The following is a 19,615-nucleotide window of genomic DNA, read 5'->3' on the forward strand; positions in this document are numbered from 1 at the left end:
TGATTTAATACCATTAAATAATAGCAATTATTAAGTAACTTAAGTTGAAACCATTTTTAAGCATGGCCAATTAAGAAAAATAACATTATTCTTCATATTAACATTAACTGGATTATCTTTGAGTAGGTTTTGATATTAACTGGGTATATTTCCCCTGTTCTAAGGTAAGTGATAGGATTCTTTGGTTGCAAACAACTACAATCAGCTCTTGTGCACAGATAGAATTCATTATAAAGAGATCAGCAACTCACAGAATGGATAGAAAGGCTGGATAAATAGGCTTAGAAAGAAGGAAACTGAGCTACCCCAGAGGGTTGGAAGCAGGAACTGCAGTAATGTCTCTTTGCTGGTACATTCTGTTCAGGGACCGACCGTTAAAGTGAATAAACTGCTCTGTTTATTTATTACTCTAAACAGACTCTAGTTAAGTTCAAAAATACAAGGACGAGGTTCTCAACTTAATTCACTTGTCTGTCCCATAGTGTACTTGAGTGATGAAAGAAAAGGCCTTACACAAGGATTCTCCAGGAACCTTTCCTCTTCATAGCGGCAGAGCAAGTGCCAGGATTTATTGTCTCCACATTCCTCACAAAAGATGGGAAATAGATGCTATGTGGGAGGAAAACTATGCCTATTCCACTAGCTGAGATCTTTTATCTCGTGTTTCAGAGGACCAGGTAGCTGCTCATAGAAAACATCATTAGGATTTATAAGGACAAAGGTCTAAAGACAGCACCTTTAATTTGTCATTAGGCAAAAATCTCCATGGACAACAGTTGTATAAAAACAGTTGTGGAACTTCAGTTCTCTTTTCCATTTAATGAGGTATAAAACTTTTCATTTTCCGGAAAGAATATATTCTAAATTGGAGGTTGTTCCATTACTATTATTGTGTTCTACCAGTGCCATTTCCTCACAGATGCACATTTGCTTTTCTCATGTTCTGCCTGAATATTCCCTGTGAGCCAATTATGACATTGAAGTTGAGTTTTCCAGTGATGTTCACTAGATTCCCTCAAGAAATTGAATATATGATAGAGAAAAACCTAACAGAATCCAAAATAATGGTGGTTTATCGTAACAGATTATCTGGCTAATAATTCCTATTTTTGTTTTGCATTATTTTCCTGTCAGTCTTAAAATTTTCCCATTTGCTCTCTTTGTAAAGCTTTACTGTTTTAATTTTTTTTTTAATGTTAAAGTACTTTAAAAGTCCTTTTAAAAATTTCATTTCTTTTCCAGTGAAATGAAATTGTGGCAACTAGGCTAAAATAGTATCTTAATGGGATACATTCTCACTAACTTTGGCCTATTTTCGTATTCCATCCTGAGACAGAATCTAATGTTTACATCAGATAATGTTTCCTTGTAGACATAGTGGAACAAGTATTTTTCAATGCACACAGATACCCCACAAAATCAGAAATATCCATCCGTAGCCTGTTAGAGACATATGAAATATAGTTATTCCATTAGTATCATTGTAAACAGCCAGGAGTGGCATGCAGGCTGATTTTCTTTAGTGCAGTATTGTGCTGCCCTTACCTCACTGACTTACCTCTCTGTTACCCACAACAGGGCTTTTATCTGTGGAAGTTAGTGGCAGGCACATATTACTTCCCTGCTTCTGAATTGATGGCTCAGAACATTAGCACACTAAAGCCATGGACTCCTGTTGGAGGACGCAGGTTACCTAAATGGTATTTTAAGGCCTTTTAGAGGTAGAGTAAGACCTTTGCTTTTAAAGTTCTTTTTAACCGTCAACTTAAATGTTGAATTAATCCTGTGACAATGATTAGTTGGTTTTTGAAGTCTGAAATTTTGGCAAAAAGCAAATTCTTTTCTAAGTTGATATTAGCAAGTAACAGTTCTATAAAAATTAAAACCATGGATTGTTATAATGGCTTCATTCTGTAGTTAAAACATTTACAGTGGATTATACTGCTTAGTGTAGTTGTCATTGATTTAATCATTTTCATGAAGATTTATCAGTAGTCATTTCTTTCAAAGACAGTTATGGGATTCAAGCCAGCAACAGTGTGTTAAAAAAAAAAAAAAGGAAAAATAGTTATGAGAATCTTTTTTATTTTATATTTTTTTGCAGTTTTTCTTTCATTTTAATCGCTTTTCCTTTACTTGAGTTAAAATACTTTCACAGATTGTGTCTGAGCTATGAAGCTAGGAAATCATACACATGGAATCTTTTTAAATATTTTAATTGGCTTAATAACCTGTATCTTTAAGATATCACTTCCTTTTAATTAAGATATAAAATGCTACTTGGGTCTTTTAGTACTTTAGTAATGATGTGAAAAGATAGTAAGTCTGAATTTCACAAGTAGTGATTTGTTGTAACCAGCAGGAAAAAAAAATGAAGAACACATATTGCAGGAGAAAGAACAGTCATTGTCCCAACCATCCTTGCTGTAGTTCTGTTCACAATCTATTAACAAACCAATTTTATAAGATAAATTTTGGGGGCCTAAATTGATACCATTAGGTTCCTCTGCCATTGTAGAACAGTGAAGACAAAAGCACTCACCATCTTAATATTCACAGGACTGTGCTAAAGAATAATGATTTAAGATCAAGACAAGAGTTAACTGCCCATCTCACCAACCAGTGGCCTTCCCCAGGAGCTCTGGATGTCAATGCTGTTGCCTTGGATACGTTGCTTTACCGAAAACACAATAAACAGTGGTATGAGTAAGTGTAATACTTTTTTTTCCAACTAATTAATAGTTAGTTGTACCAAAACATATGGCTATCCGCTTAGGTTTCTCAGTTACTCTTTCTGAACTTATTATTATCTTAGAGCAAAGATAAGATTTAGGACTACTTTGGTAAGGTTAGATTATCTGAGAAATTCTTATACCATATTGTACCAGCTGTCTACTTTTCCTTTAGTTGAATCTTCAGCCAGTCCTTCAGTTAAATCTATGAGCTTGTGTTTAATGAGCCACCTATTTTTGAATTCCATCATTGGTGTGGTATTTGCCTGAGGACTAATTTTCCCACTTGTCATAAAATACAATTTGAAGGAATAGAAAGATATTTACTTGTTCCTGGTGGGTCTGAAGAATTCTATTCATTTTCAGTCAATCTGATTTTTAGAAACTGTGGAAGATATAATCACTTCACCTATGGTCCACAAGATCTTTTTCTTATTTCTTTGTTCCAATGTTCAGTACTATTTCATTTCATTTAGTTACAGTATCCAGTACCCAGTGTTGAGAGAGCTACAGTCTTAGGCTGTTTTCCTTTAGGTAATCATCTTGAAACTTGTAAGTTGTATTACCTTCTTTTGGCTTTTAGCCACTTTTCCACCTTAATCATTTTTTCACTATTTTTATTTTTCTATCTTAAGCTAATTTTCTGTTTTTTCCTGATATCCCTCCTTCTCATCCTCTTCTGTTTGATTTTTTCCCTTCCCTCTCGTTCTTTCTTTTCTTGTATTTTCTCTATTTTCTTTCCTCTTTCCTCCCTTTTTCCTATCTCTTTTTGTTTCTTTCACTACTCTTTTAGAGTCCTTGCTTGTAAATTTCCCTGGTAGAGTCACATATCTATGTGTGCTTGTTTGGGTACCTTTCACTAGGTTATTAGTAGCCAGATATTTCTACAAGTAATATTTTAGTACAAACAATTTCCGCCTGCTTTACTCTGTGATGTGTTTTGTCTATCAAAGGCAGAGTTCAAAGTAAATTTGACTATTTGATATTAAAAACAAGTACTGGAGACTTAAATGCTTTTTCTTGTTTCATTGATTATTAGAGATAAGTAGGAAAAGATGAACACATTATTTGCAGAATAAATCAGTAGAATCTCTTCAACGTCTACTAAACCATACTTCTTAGTATGATTCAAGATACTGACTTTGGATATTTCATAAATTGGGATCTAGTTCTCTTATATACCCTTATGAAAGTTATTAATAACTAGAATATATCTCATCCTGGTATATAATTTTACCTTCCTCTGGGTTTAATTAATAGAAGAATTTATTTTATTTCTATTTTTAATTTATGATTAAAAAATTAAATTTGTAGCAATACTTGGTACACTTACTTACCTTATCTATATATGACATATAAGATGCTCCTGTTTTTTAACTGCAAAAATAGTGTAACATTAAATCCTGATAAGTTAAAAGACTATGTTTTTTTTATTGTAATATCCACATTGTCACATTAGATAGTGAGAGGTAACATATTTTAGCCAGAAGATGTGTACACTTCCCTGTCTACAGAGTTATCTATTGAGAAGCCAGTAAGAAGTCTAAAGTGGAAGATTTATTTTTAGTTTGCTTCTGTATATGCAATAATAGCTGGTTTTTACAAAGTATTATAGCAGCGGATAAGGTAATTGTGGTCTCAGAAAAGAAGGCCAGGAAACTTCCTATTCATCTGTTTAGCATGGATCTAGATTTTATACTTCTTGACTCAGTTATTCCACCAGCTTAAGCCTAGCATCATTCTTTAATCTGGCCTGTCCTCAGATGTTGGTATTGTTTTAGTATGGCCCTGTCTCAAAACTGCTATCCCCAAACAAAAAAGCATGCAGCTAGGGTGTTGTACAGAGATCACTTTACCTAGAGTTTAAAGTCAGGACTGGTAAGTAATCTCTGCTACTTACTGTGTAACACTGAGAAATACTTTCTCTCCTTGCCCTTTTCTTTCTGCAGATGTAATACTGGGGATAATACCTGTCTAACAGAATTATAAGGATCAAGTGAGATAATAAATTGCTAGAATTTAATAGCTAGCTTCTCAGTAAATATTTATACTCTATAAAGTCTTATGTTTCTACTCTAATGTAATCCTGTATCTTCCATGTCTGGAGAGTGTATACCCACCTAACTTCTAAACTTTCTGAACCTTATGTAAAATTAAAGTGAACAACTCATCCCCAGTTGTTTTGAATAAATCCAACTGTCGCATATAAGATGGAGGCTTTGGATATTCAGAATAGAGGAGTTCACCATAAAAATCATGTTTGATACCAATCACAGCTTTTCGTCAGGATCCAGTTTTTTCTCTCTTCAAACTTTTAATATAAGCCAAGGCTCTTGAACTACCTGATCACTGGCTCCTTTTGATTTGACCAATATCTTAAGTAAGTTCAACAGACATTTATTGAGAATGTACTAATTATGAAGGAGGTGGCTAAAACCTTGTTAATAAGGAACATTAACCCTCTTGACAATCTGGAGAAAGAAACTGACCCTATAATTCATTACAGTTTTAATGACAGTAGATGATTTTCCTGGCAAAGATATGGGATGTCTATAGCTATTTCTCTAGGAACGCTGTAACTTCATTCAACCAGCTAGCCAAAGACAATTTAAGAAGAGAGTTTTAAAAGAAAAACTTCAGACAAATTAAGTTATACATAGTTTATCTGAGCAAAGGGTTCATGAATCAGGCGACATTCAGAACCAGAAAAGGTTCAGAGAGCTCTGCCCAGCAGTGGATGTAGGAAGCCTTTATAGGCCAAACAAAAGCAGATAAGTCATCTGATTGGCTACAGCTAAGTAAATACCTTATTTAGCATGGTATGATTAGTTTGCTGCCTATGATTAGCTGAATCTCAGCTGTTTGTGATTAGCTGAAACCAGGCTGTTACAAAAAATCTCCTGAATTAGGCTTTGGTTTGTTTACTAAATTACGTTGCAGTTTGTTACTAGGAACTCAGAGTAGGGGGACAGCCTTAGGCTAATGGCCTCCTGTTTATTTAACAACAGTGTGTTGTTTATTTAATTAATTTGTTAGTCTTCTTAAGTCATTGAATAATTTGGTCATATTGTCACCTACTCATGGAAAGATCCCTCTCATAATTGAAGATCTTAAATTTATTTCTCTTTACTATGCTGTTCATAAAATTTTAAAAATAAAATTTCCAGTTTATTTATTGATTACTTAGACCTGACAAGATTACTTAGACCCAGCAAGCTATGCTGGATTTCATATCTTTTTCTGTATTTCAAACATGATATACGTTTTATAGTAAGCCTAACATGCTTTAACAATTTAACATGATATCATGTAAAGGCCTGTAATACTTTAACTGTAAAAGCCTGTCATGCTTTAACAATGTAACATGATATGATATTAAATATTCAAAGCATGACAGGCTTACTGTAAAAACTGAACAATAAATAAGTGTATAAAACATGTTCCCTTAACACACACATAGAATAATTTCTTATTTGTTTCCAGTAAGTTCTGTTTTAATATCTTTATATATATGTAAAGTCTAGGTCACATGAGTTTGTTAAATAATCCTGTTAGGTTATCTGTTACATAATCTTCATAATCTTATTAGATTATTGCCTAACTCACCCATTCTTATCCCAAAAGATCAGATTCATTGTCGTCATATTTATATTTTCTACTTAAGCTTTTTTAGTCTTTTCAAATTATCATCATTTCCCAATTTGGCCATAATTCACATTGCAAAATTATTGAGAATCATGAGTTCTTATATGCTTTCATGATCTACTATTTAGGTTTTTAATTTTTTTTATTTTAATTTCACTTTTACTTTTTTTTTTTTTTTTTGATGGAGTCTCACTGTGTCACCAGACTAGAGTGCAGTGGCATGATCTCGGCTCACTGCAACCTTTGCCTCCCAGGTTGAAGTGATTCTCCTGCCTCAGTCTCCTGAGTAGCTGGGACTGCAGGTGCCCGCCACCACACCCAGCTATTTTTTTTATTTTTATTTTTTATTTTTAGTAGAGATGGGGTTTCACCATGTTGGCGAGGATGGTCTTGATATCTTGACCTCATGATCTACCTGCCTTGGACTCCCAAAGTGCTGGGAGTACAGGCGTGAGCCACCGCACCTGACCAGCTTTTAATTTTTTCTAATGACTTTCACTTCATATGTATTCACAGTTCTCTTTCCCATTTATGTCTTTCAAATATTTTTGGAGTAGGAGACCCTAACTGCAGAAATCTTTTACAACTTGTAAACTGGGCATTGACATCACTCATATATGCCCTTCCCTGTTAGGCTTTCCTTGCATCCTTCTGTTTATTTTAATAAGAGAATATAGATATTCTCCTGTAGCGAATGATTATTTTGTTCCTTAGACATCTTTCTATGAAAACAAAGAACAAAAAGTATATCTCTGTCTCGATGTACATTCATGTGCTTCTGTATATACAACATACATATATTTGTTTTTATTTTCTACATGTGGATAATGCTCATCTCCTTCTATATAACACACTCTCTGTTGCCCAATGACTACTAGATAAATTATTATTAACCTTAACATAATACTGGGCAAATGCATAGATTAACCATTTATTACTTCTGATTATTGATATAAAAGATTGTAGAAAATTGATTAACAAGTAAATTCGGGATTATTTCTGAATTTCCTTTTGATTTGCTTTTACTTGATATCCAATCTTATGTATAGATGTTTATATTTAAGGTTTAAAAATGTACAAATAGTTAGATATTGAATTTAGTAGATTTTCCCAAATGCCCATGACATAATTCCTACAAGTTTAATTTAAATTATGTTTAACAATGGCTGGGTGCAGTGGCTGATGTTTGTAGTCCTAGCACTTTGGGAGGCTGCAGCGGGCAGATCACTTGAGGTCAGGAGTTCAAGACGAGCCTGACCAACGTGGTGAAACTGCATCTCCACTAAAAATACAAAAATTAGCCAGGCATGGCGGCTGACACCTATAATCCCAGCTACTTGGGAGGCTGAGGCAGGAGAATCGCTTGAACCTGGGAGGCAGAGGTTGCAGTGAGCCAAGAGCCTGCCATTGCACTCCAGCCTGGGCAACAGAGTGAGATTCCATCTCAAACAAACAAATAAATAAATAAATAAAATTATATTTAACAATGGAAAGGTAAGGATTAAACTACAAATTTTGTATAATTAGAATGCATGACTCTTACTGTCTTGGGTTCTTACTTTGATTAAGCTACTTGTATTTAAAAAATTATCTTCTGAGAAAGAGTAGTAGCTATTAATTGGATTAATGTATCTGGTGAGTTACTTTTAATCTTACTGTGTGATGTTAACGAGTCTAGGATTCTAAGATAGGGCTTAGTCATGGCCTTATAAAGACAGAACTCTCATAGATTCGTTACCGTTACCACATGGCAACAAATGTTTGTCCGATGGAGCTGTCACATTGGAAATCAGGTAAACATGAGGAAACCAAACCCATTCTTAGCCATTACTGAAACAACTGAATTTGTTTCCTCCCAGATAGTGGATTTGTAGTCATTTTCATGCAAAGAAGATGCTGTAAGGTACAGTTCTTAATATTTTAGGAATGAGGTACTTAATTTTGGGTTGTAATTTTTATTATTGCTTCAGAACATCATCTACTAAATTCTGTTTCCATATTCATTGGCATTTGTTTAAGCAAAGTTATAAACTCAATAATTGTTCACTAACTGTGACAAATTAAAGGGGAGAAAGGCTCTAACACCACTTTGGATTCAGAAATGTGATATTCTAAAAAGAACCTCAGTAGGTCATGCAGAGAGCTCATTTCATGTTACTATTGTCAGAAGCTGCTTTTACAGAGTTTCTTCCCTGTAGTGGGTGGTAGTCTTGGAGATTATTGTAAATGTGTGTTGTCAGACTTTTTCAGTCCTTACAATATTCGGATGAATTCTATGTCTTTTGGCTTATAGAGTATTTTATACTGTTTGTAACTATTTCTATATGTAATTTTTTGTAGAAATATTAAGAGGTTTTCTATGATGAAAAATCAGTGTCAGAAACTCATCTTGAGCTGTCATTCAACTTAAAAAGTAAGATACCTATTGGGCACAAAAAATAATTTGGAAAGTAAATGTATTTATAACTACTTTTTAAATTCCTATGTTCCTGCTTTCCTCTCTAGCTAAAGAAGTAAGATTTTGGCCGGGCGCAGTGGCTCACGCCTGTAATCCCAGCACTTTGAGAGGCCAAGGCGGGAGGATCACGAGGTCAGGAGATTGAGACCATTCTGGCTAACACAGTGAAACCCTGTCTTTACTAAAAGTACAAAAAAAAAAAAAAAAAAAAAAAAGCCGGGCGTGGTGGCGGGCGCCTGTAGTCCCTGCTGCTCAGGAGGCTGAGGCAGGAGAATAGTGTGAATCCGGGAGGTGGAGCTTGCAGTGAGCTGAGATCGCTCCACCGCACTCCAGCCTTGGTGACAGAGCCACACTCCGTCTCAACAAAAAAAAAAAAAAAAAAAAGGTTTTAATATGCAAATCAAGTGAAATTTTCTGTAATATGATTAAATAGTTTACATGATCTATCTCATTAAACAAGGCCATTCTTGAGAATAATTTCTTTTTTTCCTTTCTTTCTTTTTCTTTCTTGACGGAGTTTCACTCTTGTTGCCCAGACTGGAGTGCAGTGGTGCGATCTTGGCTCACCACAATCTCCACCTATTGGGTTCAAGCGATTCTCCTGCCTCAGCCTCCCAAGTAGCTGGGATTACAGGCATGTGCCACCACGCCCGGCTAATTTTGTATTTTTAGTAGAGATGGGGTTTCTCCATGTTGGTCAGGCTGGTCTTGGACTCCCGACCTCAGGTGATTGATCTTCCCACCTCGGCCTTCCAGTGGTGGGATTACAGGTGTGAGCCACTATGCCAGCCAGAGAAGGATTTCTAATAAAATAGGAAGCCAGATCTTTTCTTCCTATACTAGGGAGTGGATAGCATAGTATTTAAGAGAGAAAATTAGAGCCAGACTAACAGGTTTAAATCTAATCTCTTTGTGACCCAGTTTATTCTGCCATAAAGTGCAGATAGTAATAATTCTAGCTTCTTATGGTAGCTATGAGGATGAAATAAATTCATATATATGTAGACAAGTGCCTAACATATAGTAAGTGCTATATAAATATTAGATATCATTTTTAATGCACATTACGTAGCTCATATAAATGTTATCTGTTGTGATCGTCGTAAGTTTCCTGCAATAGTAGAATTTCCTGGTAGTTAAAAATTATTTTAACTAAGGACTTTAATACTATAAGCATTTAAAAGTCATCAAATTATAAAGTGAGAACACTGTTTTGTAAGCTGGTAAAGTTATTCTGTCACCTCATTCTTCATTTCTTAGAGGGAAAGACAAATATTTGCCTGTTGTATATATCTACTTATTATGAAATCTTATAAAATCTTAATAAAATTGATGGAGAATATGTACAAAAGCAATTAAAAATAACTTGTTTTGGTAAAACCTGTTGGGCTTTGCTTTTTTTTAAACGGTGAATCTAGTTTGTTATTCAGTTACTAAATTATTTCCCCCCTTCCTCCCCATTTTGAATGGAGTCGTGAATTAACATAAAATGGAGACTACATATAAACATTCAAATCACATTTAATATACATATTTTTGGAAACCTGTAACTAAGTCTACTTTTGTGTATATGACTAGAGATAACTGTGAAATAGATAATTTAAATTATATGTACATTCCTATAAAAATTATTGTAAAACATATTTCTAGGAAATTAGGTGGTGTTTGGCTACCTTAGGAAATAATAGATATTGAGGCTGAAAAACATATTCTTTCTCTAGACCACTTATATATAGAAATAATAATTCTGTCCTGTTATGTAAAGTGTAACACCAAAGCTGCATTTATCTTTTGGGTTGGTTTTATCCTGAAGAACCAAATATGAGGAAAGGTTAATAATAAGCTTTCATTAACTTTCCATTTATAACTGAATTTAACATCTAATATAATTAACTTATTAGCTTAATAGAAAATGGGCCTCAAAATAGCAACTAGATGAGGGGAATTTAATCATCTTGATGTATATTAATACAAACAGGTATTTTATTACCTAGCACTTTTTAAACTTCTTAATTACAGGAATTTGTAATAATAATTTGTTTTTGTTTATATAAACTGTATTAATGTCAAGGCACTGAAGAATTCTGAGGTGCTTAAGAGACACTAGGTCATTATTGTTATGCCAACTTTATATCTTCATTAAGAGTAATGTGAAGATTTTCTGTTCTTTGAAAATTGGTAATAACCAGAAGTTCCCATTTCTTAACCATCTATGTAATCAAAAATTGGTATGAAGATTATGTCTGACAAATTGTTTTTTCCTGTTTTCCAATGGATTAAACAGATATGCTTTGAAAGAGGGTAGAGGGAAAGTATGATGGAGGAGATCATACTGAAGCAAAAAATACGAAGCAAAATTTAGGAGAAATGACGGGGAGAATTTTAACCAGAAATTTAACGTATTGAAAACCATTAAAGAACCACTCAAGAAATTCTTTTTTTGTGAAAAGAAATTCAAGTAGTATTTCATCCTTGCTTTACAGGAAAAGTTACCAAAGTCTTGACCAGTTATCAGCAGAAGTTAGCCTTTCTCAGACTTCACTGGATCCAGGTCAGTCACAAGAAGGAGATGGAAAACAAGACACATTAAATGTAATGAGTGAAGGTAAGAAAACAAAGAACTATTTGAAAATTACTCTTTTCCTGCACCATCTATATTTTGGTTGCAGATGATTGCCAGAGAATGATAGTGACATCTCTGTGAATCATGCTGGAAATTAAGCAGCTATTATGATTAAAAATGGTCTGCCTTTGTGTCTTTCTGGTGTGTGTGTGTGTGTGTGTGTGTGTGGCCAACCTTCCCAAACACTTGTCTTTAATTGTTACCTTCATTTACTCACTTCCTGTACTCTTTTTTTACCCCGCCAATCTGGCTTTTATGTCACTTTTATTATAAAAGGACTCATCAAGGTAATCAGCTATAAACATATTGCAGAGAACTGCTAAAGTCAGTTCTGTCTTATTCCATTAAACTTGTCAGCAGCTTTTGACATAACTGACCACTTCCTCATTCTTGAATCACTCATGGTACTTGGTTTATTGAGTATTTTTAAAATCTTCAGGAACAAACATAAAAGTATTTTATTTTTTCCTATTACTACTTTCAGATGTGCAATATCAGCCTCTATTCCCTTTGGGTTGCATCTTCCCACATCATTTGGTCCAATTCCCTAACTTTTCAGGCTAGTTTGAATTATATGGTCCCACTTCAGTTTCTAAGACTCAACCTATTGGTTTTAAAACCAGTCATCTATTCGGTTCAAAGCTCTTTTCTTTCTCTCCTTCAGTATAGGTTAAGGCTGTTACTCCAGCACTTTGGATTGGATGAGTTCACTGGTATGATCTGGTTCTCAGTCTTTTATCTTTCTTTCTTTCCTCTCAGTTTACGACTTCGGGTATATATGAGAGATAGGGGAAGAAAGAGAATCCCCTACCTCAGGGGAACCTGCATTCCCTTAGGCCTCCAATTTTTACCCTGCCTTCTGTCTTGCAATAAGTATTGGCACTATAGCCATTATCCTAGATTCTATTCTTTGTCCTTACAATTACAGTCAATTTATAAGCAAGTCCTGTCAGCTCCCATATAAAACATGCTATATACATTTACTCATTATCTTCTCCATTACTACAACCTTAGTCTCTGCCACTTGGAGCAAGCTGCTTGCCCCCTCACAGTCCATTCTCCACGTAGTAATCAGTGACCTTTAAAAACTTAAATCAGAAAATATTGTAAGTCTGCTTAAAACTCTCCAGTGGCTTTCAATGGCAATTAGAATAAAATCCAAACTGCTTTTCCTAGCCTCCTACTTGATCTTGTTCTTGCTAGCATCTGCCTCATTTCATACCATTCTTTTCCTTGGTCTGTGTACCACGGCAAACTGACCTAGGTATTTCTTAAGGCTGGTTCCTACCTTGACTGTCTTTGCACTTGCTTTTTCCACTGCCCCAAAGCTTCTTTCTTAAGACCTTTGCGTGGTAGATTCTCTTCAAATGTCATCTTTCTAAAGAAGCTTTCACTGATTGCCATATCATAAATAGCCACCCCCATCCCCATCTCGTCCCCAGCCCATCCCAGGCATGCTGTATCATACTGCCATGCATTTTATTATGATTCTTATCTGTAAACCCCCTCTGAACTGTAAGGTTCATGAGGGTAAAAATCTTATCCATCATTTTCACCAGTGTATGACTGGAGGCTGACACATGATAGGCAACTTATTAAACATTTATTGATCAAGTAACCATATAATGACATAGGATGTGAGGAATAAAGTAGAAATTCATTTAACCAGCAGGCTCAGGCATGTAAATATTGTGTTAAACTGAATTTTTTGCTTTCTTTAAGTTGGTTGTTGAAATGTCCTCAAAGGGCCTTAATCTATTTTATCATTTTAGTACTTTTTAAATAAATCCAATAGTAATTTGGATTCACTGCCATAATCTATAATGTGTATATTTTAAAAGCTAATTCATACTATGAATGAATTTATTTATGATTCTTCATCTAAAAGACAATTATTTAGGATTTTACTCTAATTTTTATTATAGGTATTTTGATATCAACAGGACAAGAGTAATAATGAACATTTTGACACTATAAAAACAACTGTATTGTCTTCAATAACTCAATGTTTAATAGCAGATTAAAAGTTACTTACAGTTTCCATAACCAATTATTTAATAAAACGAGTAAAAATTAACCAAAAATCTACCAGCTGCCACCCAACAAGAAAGGGGGCTGCATGGTAAACATAATAGACTACAAAAAACTGGTGACCAGGAAGGAAACATGTTCTCATGATGAGTTAGTAAGAGTTCTAGAATTCTCAAATCTGATTTTAAAAATTTGGGGAATTTTGGATAGCTGAGGTAATGGCAGTGATGCAGGTTTGAATCAGCATATCCTATAAAAATATAATAAAAGAGAACAAATAAAACCACACAAAACCCAAGCTTTCAGCATAAATAGCAGACACTAAATAAACAAACTTCAAATTGCCTGGGAGTAGAAAATTAAATACCAAATACAAGCAGGCTCTCATGCTCTTGTAACAAGCTGTGAGCACAGCGGTCGAGGAAAAATTAAACTGCAAAAGAAGGAATTGGGATGTTTGTGGAAGGCCTAAGATTGATCAAAAATCACCTCTAGAAAGATAAAGTCAACCTTAATTTAAGTGTGAACATATGAAAACAGCATTCTGGTAAAGTACATGTGGGATGCAAAGAAGCAGTGTTAAGAAGGTAAATTTAAAGCCAGAAAAGCCATACAATAAAAACAAACAACAACAACATACTTTGGCATGCTTATAGAAGAATTTACTTGCAGCAGCATTTCTCTGGAGGGGGCACGAGCTGTGGGAGTCTGTCCCTTGCAGACCTCTGACCCAGCGACGGAGGAATAAAGTACACTGACACAGATATTCTGCTCTGCCAGTCCAACTGAAGGTCCGAGCTGCTTACAGGCTGTCTGCTGAATCCTGTGAACAGTTGTGACTCGGCCCTGATCAGCTAGTCAGAGTTGTATTTATTCAGTAAGATTAATTAACAAAAGCTTGAGTCAACACCATTAGAGGGTAATTGACATTGTGGGCTTCCTGAGTAAAAGGCACTTAAGCACCCAGGGTACATCAAAAGTTAGTCTTAAGATCACATGAGTAAACAAGCTAGCTAGATAAACTACTCTGCCTTTATTACTATTTTAATTTGTTTAAAGGTAAAGGGATCACACCACCTTTAGCCAGATCTATTACCGAAGTTATGCAAACCTCTGGCCTTCCAAGATTTGTGTCTATTTCTATAACTCTCTAATATTTTTCCCATCAGCCTGATTGAACCTCAACAGGTACTCTTGAATTTAAAATTTCATAAACCATCCAAATCAAATAGCCCTTTCCATAGAAATCCTGAGGAGCAAACACACTGTCTATGCAAAACTAATTTTTTCTTTCTTTAAAATTGAGTATCTTTATTTCTTTTTTTATATTTAAAAATTTTTTATTTCCATAGGTTATTGGGGAACAGGTGATGTTTGATTACATGAGTAAGTTCTTTAGTGGTGATTTGTGAGATTTTGGTGCACCCATCACCTGAGCAGTATACACTGCACCCAATTGTAGTCTTTTATCCCACACCCCTTTCCCACTCCTTTCCTCTGAGTCCCCAAAGTCCTTTGTGTCATTCTTATGCTTTTGCATCCTCATAGCTCAGCTGCCACTTATGAGTGAGAACATACAATGTTTGGTTTTCCATTCCTGAGTTACTTCAGTTAGAATAATAGTCTCTAATCTCATCCAGGTTGCTACAAATGCCATTAATTCATTCCTTTTTATGACTGAGTAGTATTCCATTATATATATATACCACAGTTTCTGTATCCACTTGTTGACTGATGGGCATCTGGGTTGGTTCTACCTTGCAAAATTAATTTTTAAAAATCACATAAATTGAGAACAATAATTAAGCCAATGAACTTCACCGCCCAGGAAAACAATACTGAAGCAGGAAAAAAAAAATGTTATAAAACCATATAATTTTCGTATCCTATTAAAGTAACTTTTAAAATTGATACATAATGGATATACATATTTTGAGGGGTACATGTGATAATTTGATGCTTTCATAAAATCATATAATTGTATTAAATATCCTCCAACAAGCAATTAGTCATAAGACAGAAACATTTCAAATTGGAAATCAAAACCTAAGAACATCAGTGTCCAAGAAGAAATGATGTGTCATGTGAGGAACCCAGTGGGAGATGATTTCATTATTGGAGCGAGTCTTTCCCGTGTTGTTCTCATGATAGTGAATGAGTCTCACAAGATCTGATGGTTTTAAAAAGGGGAGTTTCCCTGCACAAGCTCTCTTCTCTTATCTGCCACCATGTGAGATGTGCCTTTCACCTTCCGCCATGATTGTTGGGCATCCTCAGCCACGTGGAACTGTGAGTCCATTAAACCTCTTTTTTTCGTAAATTGACCAGTCTTGGGTATGTCTTAGCAGTATGAAAGTGGACTAATATAGTAAATTGGTAACAGTAGAGTGGGGCACTGCAGAAAAGATACCCAAAAATGTGGAAGGGACTTTGGAACTGGGTAACAGGCAGAGGTTGGAACAGTTTGGAAAGCTCAGAAGATAGGAAAACGTGGAAAAGTTTGGAACTTCTTAGAGACTTGTTGAATGTCTTTGACCAAAATGCTGATAATGAGATGGACAATGAAATCCAGGCTGAAGTGGTCTCAGATGGAGATGAAGAACTTGTTGGGAACTAAAGCAAAGGTGACTGTTGTTATGTTTTAGCAAAGAGACTGGCGGCATTTTGCCCCTGCCATAGAGACTTCTGGAATTTTGAACTTGAAAGAGATGATTTACGGTATCTGGTGGAAGAAATTTCTAAGCAACAAAGCATTCAAGAGTGATTGGATGCTGTTAAAGGCATTCAGTTTATAAGGGAAGGAGAGCATAAAAGTTCAGAAAATTTGCAGCCTGACAATGTGGTAGAAAAGAAAATCCCATTTTCTGAGGAGAAATTCAAGCCAGCAGAGATTTGTATAAATAACAAGGAGCTGAATGCTAATACCCCAAGACAATGGGGGAAATATCTCCAGGTCATGTCAGAGGTCTTCATTGGCAGCTCTTCCCACCACAGGCCTGGAGGCCTCAGGGTAAAAAATGGTTTCATGGGCTGGGCCCAGGATCCTTGTGCTCTACGCAGACTAGGGACTTGATGCCCTGTGTCACAGTTGCTCCAGCTGTGGCTGAAAGAGGCCAACATAGAGCTTGGACTGTGGCTTCAGAGGGTGCAAGCCCCAAGCTTTGGCAGCTTCCATGTGGTGTTGAGCCTGCAAGTGCACAGAAGACAAGAATTGGAGTTTGGGAACCTTTGCCTAGAGTTCAGAAGGTGTAAAGAAATACCTGGATGCCCAGGCAGAAGTTTGCTGCCAGGGGTGGGACCCTCATGAAGAACTTCTGCTAGGGCAGTGCAGAAGGGAAATGTGGGATCAGAACCCCCACACAGAGTCCCTACTGGGGTACCACCTAATGGAGATGTGAGAAGAGGACCACTGTCCTCCAGATCCCAGAATTGTAGATCCACTGACATCTTGCATCATCCACCCAGAAAAGCCACAGACACTCAGCACCAGCCTGTGAAGACAGCCAGAAGCGAGGCTGTACTCTGGAAAACCACAGGAGTGGAGCTGCCCAAGACCATGGGAACCCATCCCTTGCATCAGCATGACCTGGATGTGAGACATGGAGTCAAAGGAGATCATTTTGGAACTTTAAGATTTGTCTGTCCTGCTGGATTTCAGACTTGCTTGGGGTGTGCAGCCCCTTTGTTTTGGCCAATTTCTCCCATTTGGAACAGCTGTATTTACCCACTCCCTGTACCCTCATTGTATCTAGGAAGTAACTCACTTGCTTTTGATTTTACAGGCTCATAGGTAGAAGGAACTTGCCTTGTCTCAGATGACATTGGACTCTGGACTTTTGAATTAATGCTGAAATGAGTTAAGACTTTGGGGGACTGTGGGGAAGGCATGATTAGTTTTGAAATGTTAGGCATGAAACTTGGGAAAGGCCGGGGGCAGAATGATATGGTTTGGCTGTCCCCATTGAAATCTCATCTTGAATCGTAACTCTCACAATTCCCACATGTTATGGGAGGAACCTGGTGGGAGGTGATTGAATTATGGGGGCAGGACTTTACGGTACTTTTCTCATGATAGTGAATGAGTCTCACCAAATCTGATGGTTTTAAAAAGGGGAGTTTCCCTCATAAGCTCTCTTCTCTTGTCTGCTGCCATGTGAAATGTGCCTTTCACCTTCCACCATGATCGTGAGGCTTCCCCAGTCACATGGAAGTGTGAATCCATTAAACCTTTTTCTTTTGTAAATTTCCAAGTATCAGGTATGCCTTAGCAGCAGCGTGAAAATGGACTAATACAAGGTATCTAAAGAAGAATGGATTTGAAATAAAACTTAATCTAAAACATTGAAGAAAAATGGGAAAACCCACCAAGAGAATGAAAGTGAGATAAAGAAAGAAGAAAAATGAGTTATGAAGTGGTTGAATTGGAAGACAAGAATATCAAATTTACATGTTTATAGAGTTACTGGAGAAGATAAAATAATGGAACAGAACTAATACCAAAATTTATCATTCAAGAAAAACGTTTGGAAGTAAATGAAGACATAATATACAAATTGAAAAATCTAACCAAGTACTAAAGAAAATGTACCTGAAGTAATCACCTACAAGACAAATTCTACTAAAATTATTACATAGTAACAATCATGAAAACATACTGATGACTTCCAGGCCAAAAGATGAAACAAACTAGAAAGGGAGAAAAGAATATGAGGTTGGCATTAGATTTGCCTACTTGTATAAAGGTAACAACTAGGACCAAAATACAAACCTTCCTAAATACATAAATTTTTTAAAAAAAGAGCAAATTTGTCATCTAGAAAGAGAAACAGCAAATTTAACAAAGAAAAATAATTTGTCACAGCAGAAAGACTATCAAAAGAAATTAATGAAATGGCAACAACATATACCAAGGAAACAGTAAATATAACTATATATATAAAATTACAACAAAATCATGATTTATTCTGAATGGTTAAATATAAAGGAATAGACAAGTGTGTAATAGGCAAATAAAAATGCAAAGAAGGGGCCAGGCATGGTGGCTCATGCCTGTAATCCCAGCACTTTTGGAGACTGTGGTGGGCAGATCACTTGAGGTCAGGAGTTCGAGACCAGCCTGACCAACATGGTGAAACCCTGTCTGTATTAAAAATACAGAATTAGCCAGGTGCGGTGGTGGGCCCCTGTAATCCCTTCCACTGGGGAGGCTGAGGCAGGTGAATTGCTTGAACCTGGGAGGCTGCGATTGCAGTCCAGCCTGGGTGGTAGAGTGAGACTCTGTCTCAACAACAAAAAAACAAACAAAACCAAAAAACACAAAGAAAGCAGGGTGGCAACCCTTATATCAGATGGGTAGATTTTAAACCAAAATGCATTAAGCATTACAAGGAAAGATATGTTTAAATGCTAAAAACACAATTAAGATATAATAGGATTATACAACAAACAATGACATCCCCCTTTATATAAGGAGACATAGATAGAAATCCAGTGACAGTTGGAGACTTATACTATTCTCAGTATAAGACAAATAGACAAAAAAAGAATATAATACACCTAAACAACATAATCACTAGGGTATATCTTATGCTCTATGGAACTTTATAACCTGAAAATAGGTAATATACCTTCTTCTTAAGTACAGATAGAACAGTCCCAAAAATGCTCAGAAGTTAGCTCATAAAGAAAACATAAGCTTGGTGCAGTGATGCATGCCTGTAATCCCAGCTACCTAGGAGGACTGATTGAGCCCAGGAGTTAGGTGCAGGGCTTGGGTGAAACAAAGTGTTCTCCCTTGGCCAGGGTTGCTCAGTGGAAAGGTGAGTCACAGAGGGAGGCTCACTGCCCCTCTGTCCTACTGGGGCTTCACTCACTTTTATCGGCAGGGGGCTGTTTGACTGCATTCTCTCCAGGACCTAGGGTGTCTTTCATGATTCTGGTGGATTCCTGTTTTCCATACTGAATTAAAGCCCCCAGAGTTGCTCTTTATGCACTGTCTTGCTATTTCCAAGTGGCTGAGGCATGCTAAAAGCCTCTAATCCACCATCTTAGAACAAAAAAAGAAACTGAAATAAAGAATTTCTAAAAAAACAATGACAATGAAAAGTCTGCACATCAGATATTATG

At 36.0% G+C, this 19,615-nt stretch overlaps 1 protein-coding gene across 2 annotated transcripts in view; it reads left to right on the forward strand.

Annotated features, from left to right (window-relative positions):
- Positions 1-19,615, forward strand: part of RUNDC3B (RUN domain containing 3B) — a 198,651-nt gene that overhangs the window by 164,380 nt on the left and 14,656 nt on the right. Inside the window, exons 9-10 of one of the 2 annotated variants that reach the window (XM_010370648.2) lie at positions 2,560-2,706; positions 11,319-11,440. In XM_010370648.2, coding sequence (XP_010368950.1) covers positions 2,560-2,706; positions 11,319-11,440 — 269 coding nt within the window. The remainder of the gene's footprint in view (positions 1-2,559; positions 2,707-11,318; positions 11,441-19,615) is intronic. The other variant, XM_010370649.2, reaches the window with a different exon arrangement.

Source organism: Rhinopithecus roxellana, chromosome 6, assembly GCF_007565055.1.
Source record: "Rhinopithecus roxellana isolate Shanxi Qingling chromosome 6, ASM756505v1, whole genome shotgun sequence".
NCBI lineage: Eukaryota > Metazoa > Chordata > Mammalia > Primates > Cercopithecidae > Rhinopithecus > Rhinopithecus roxellana.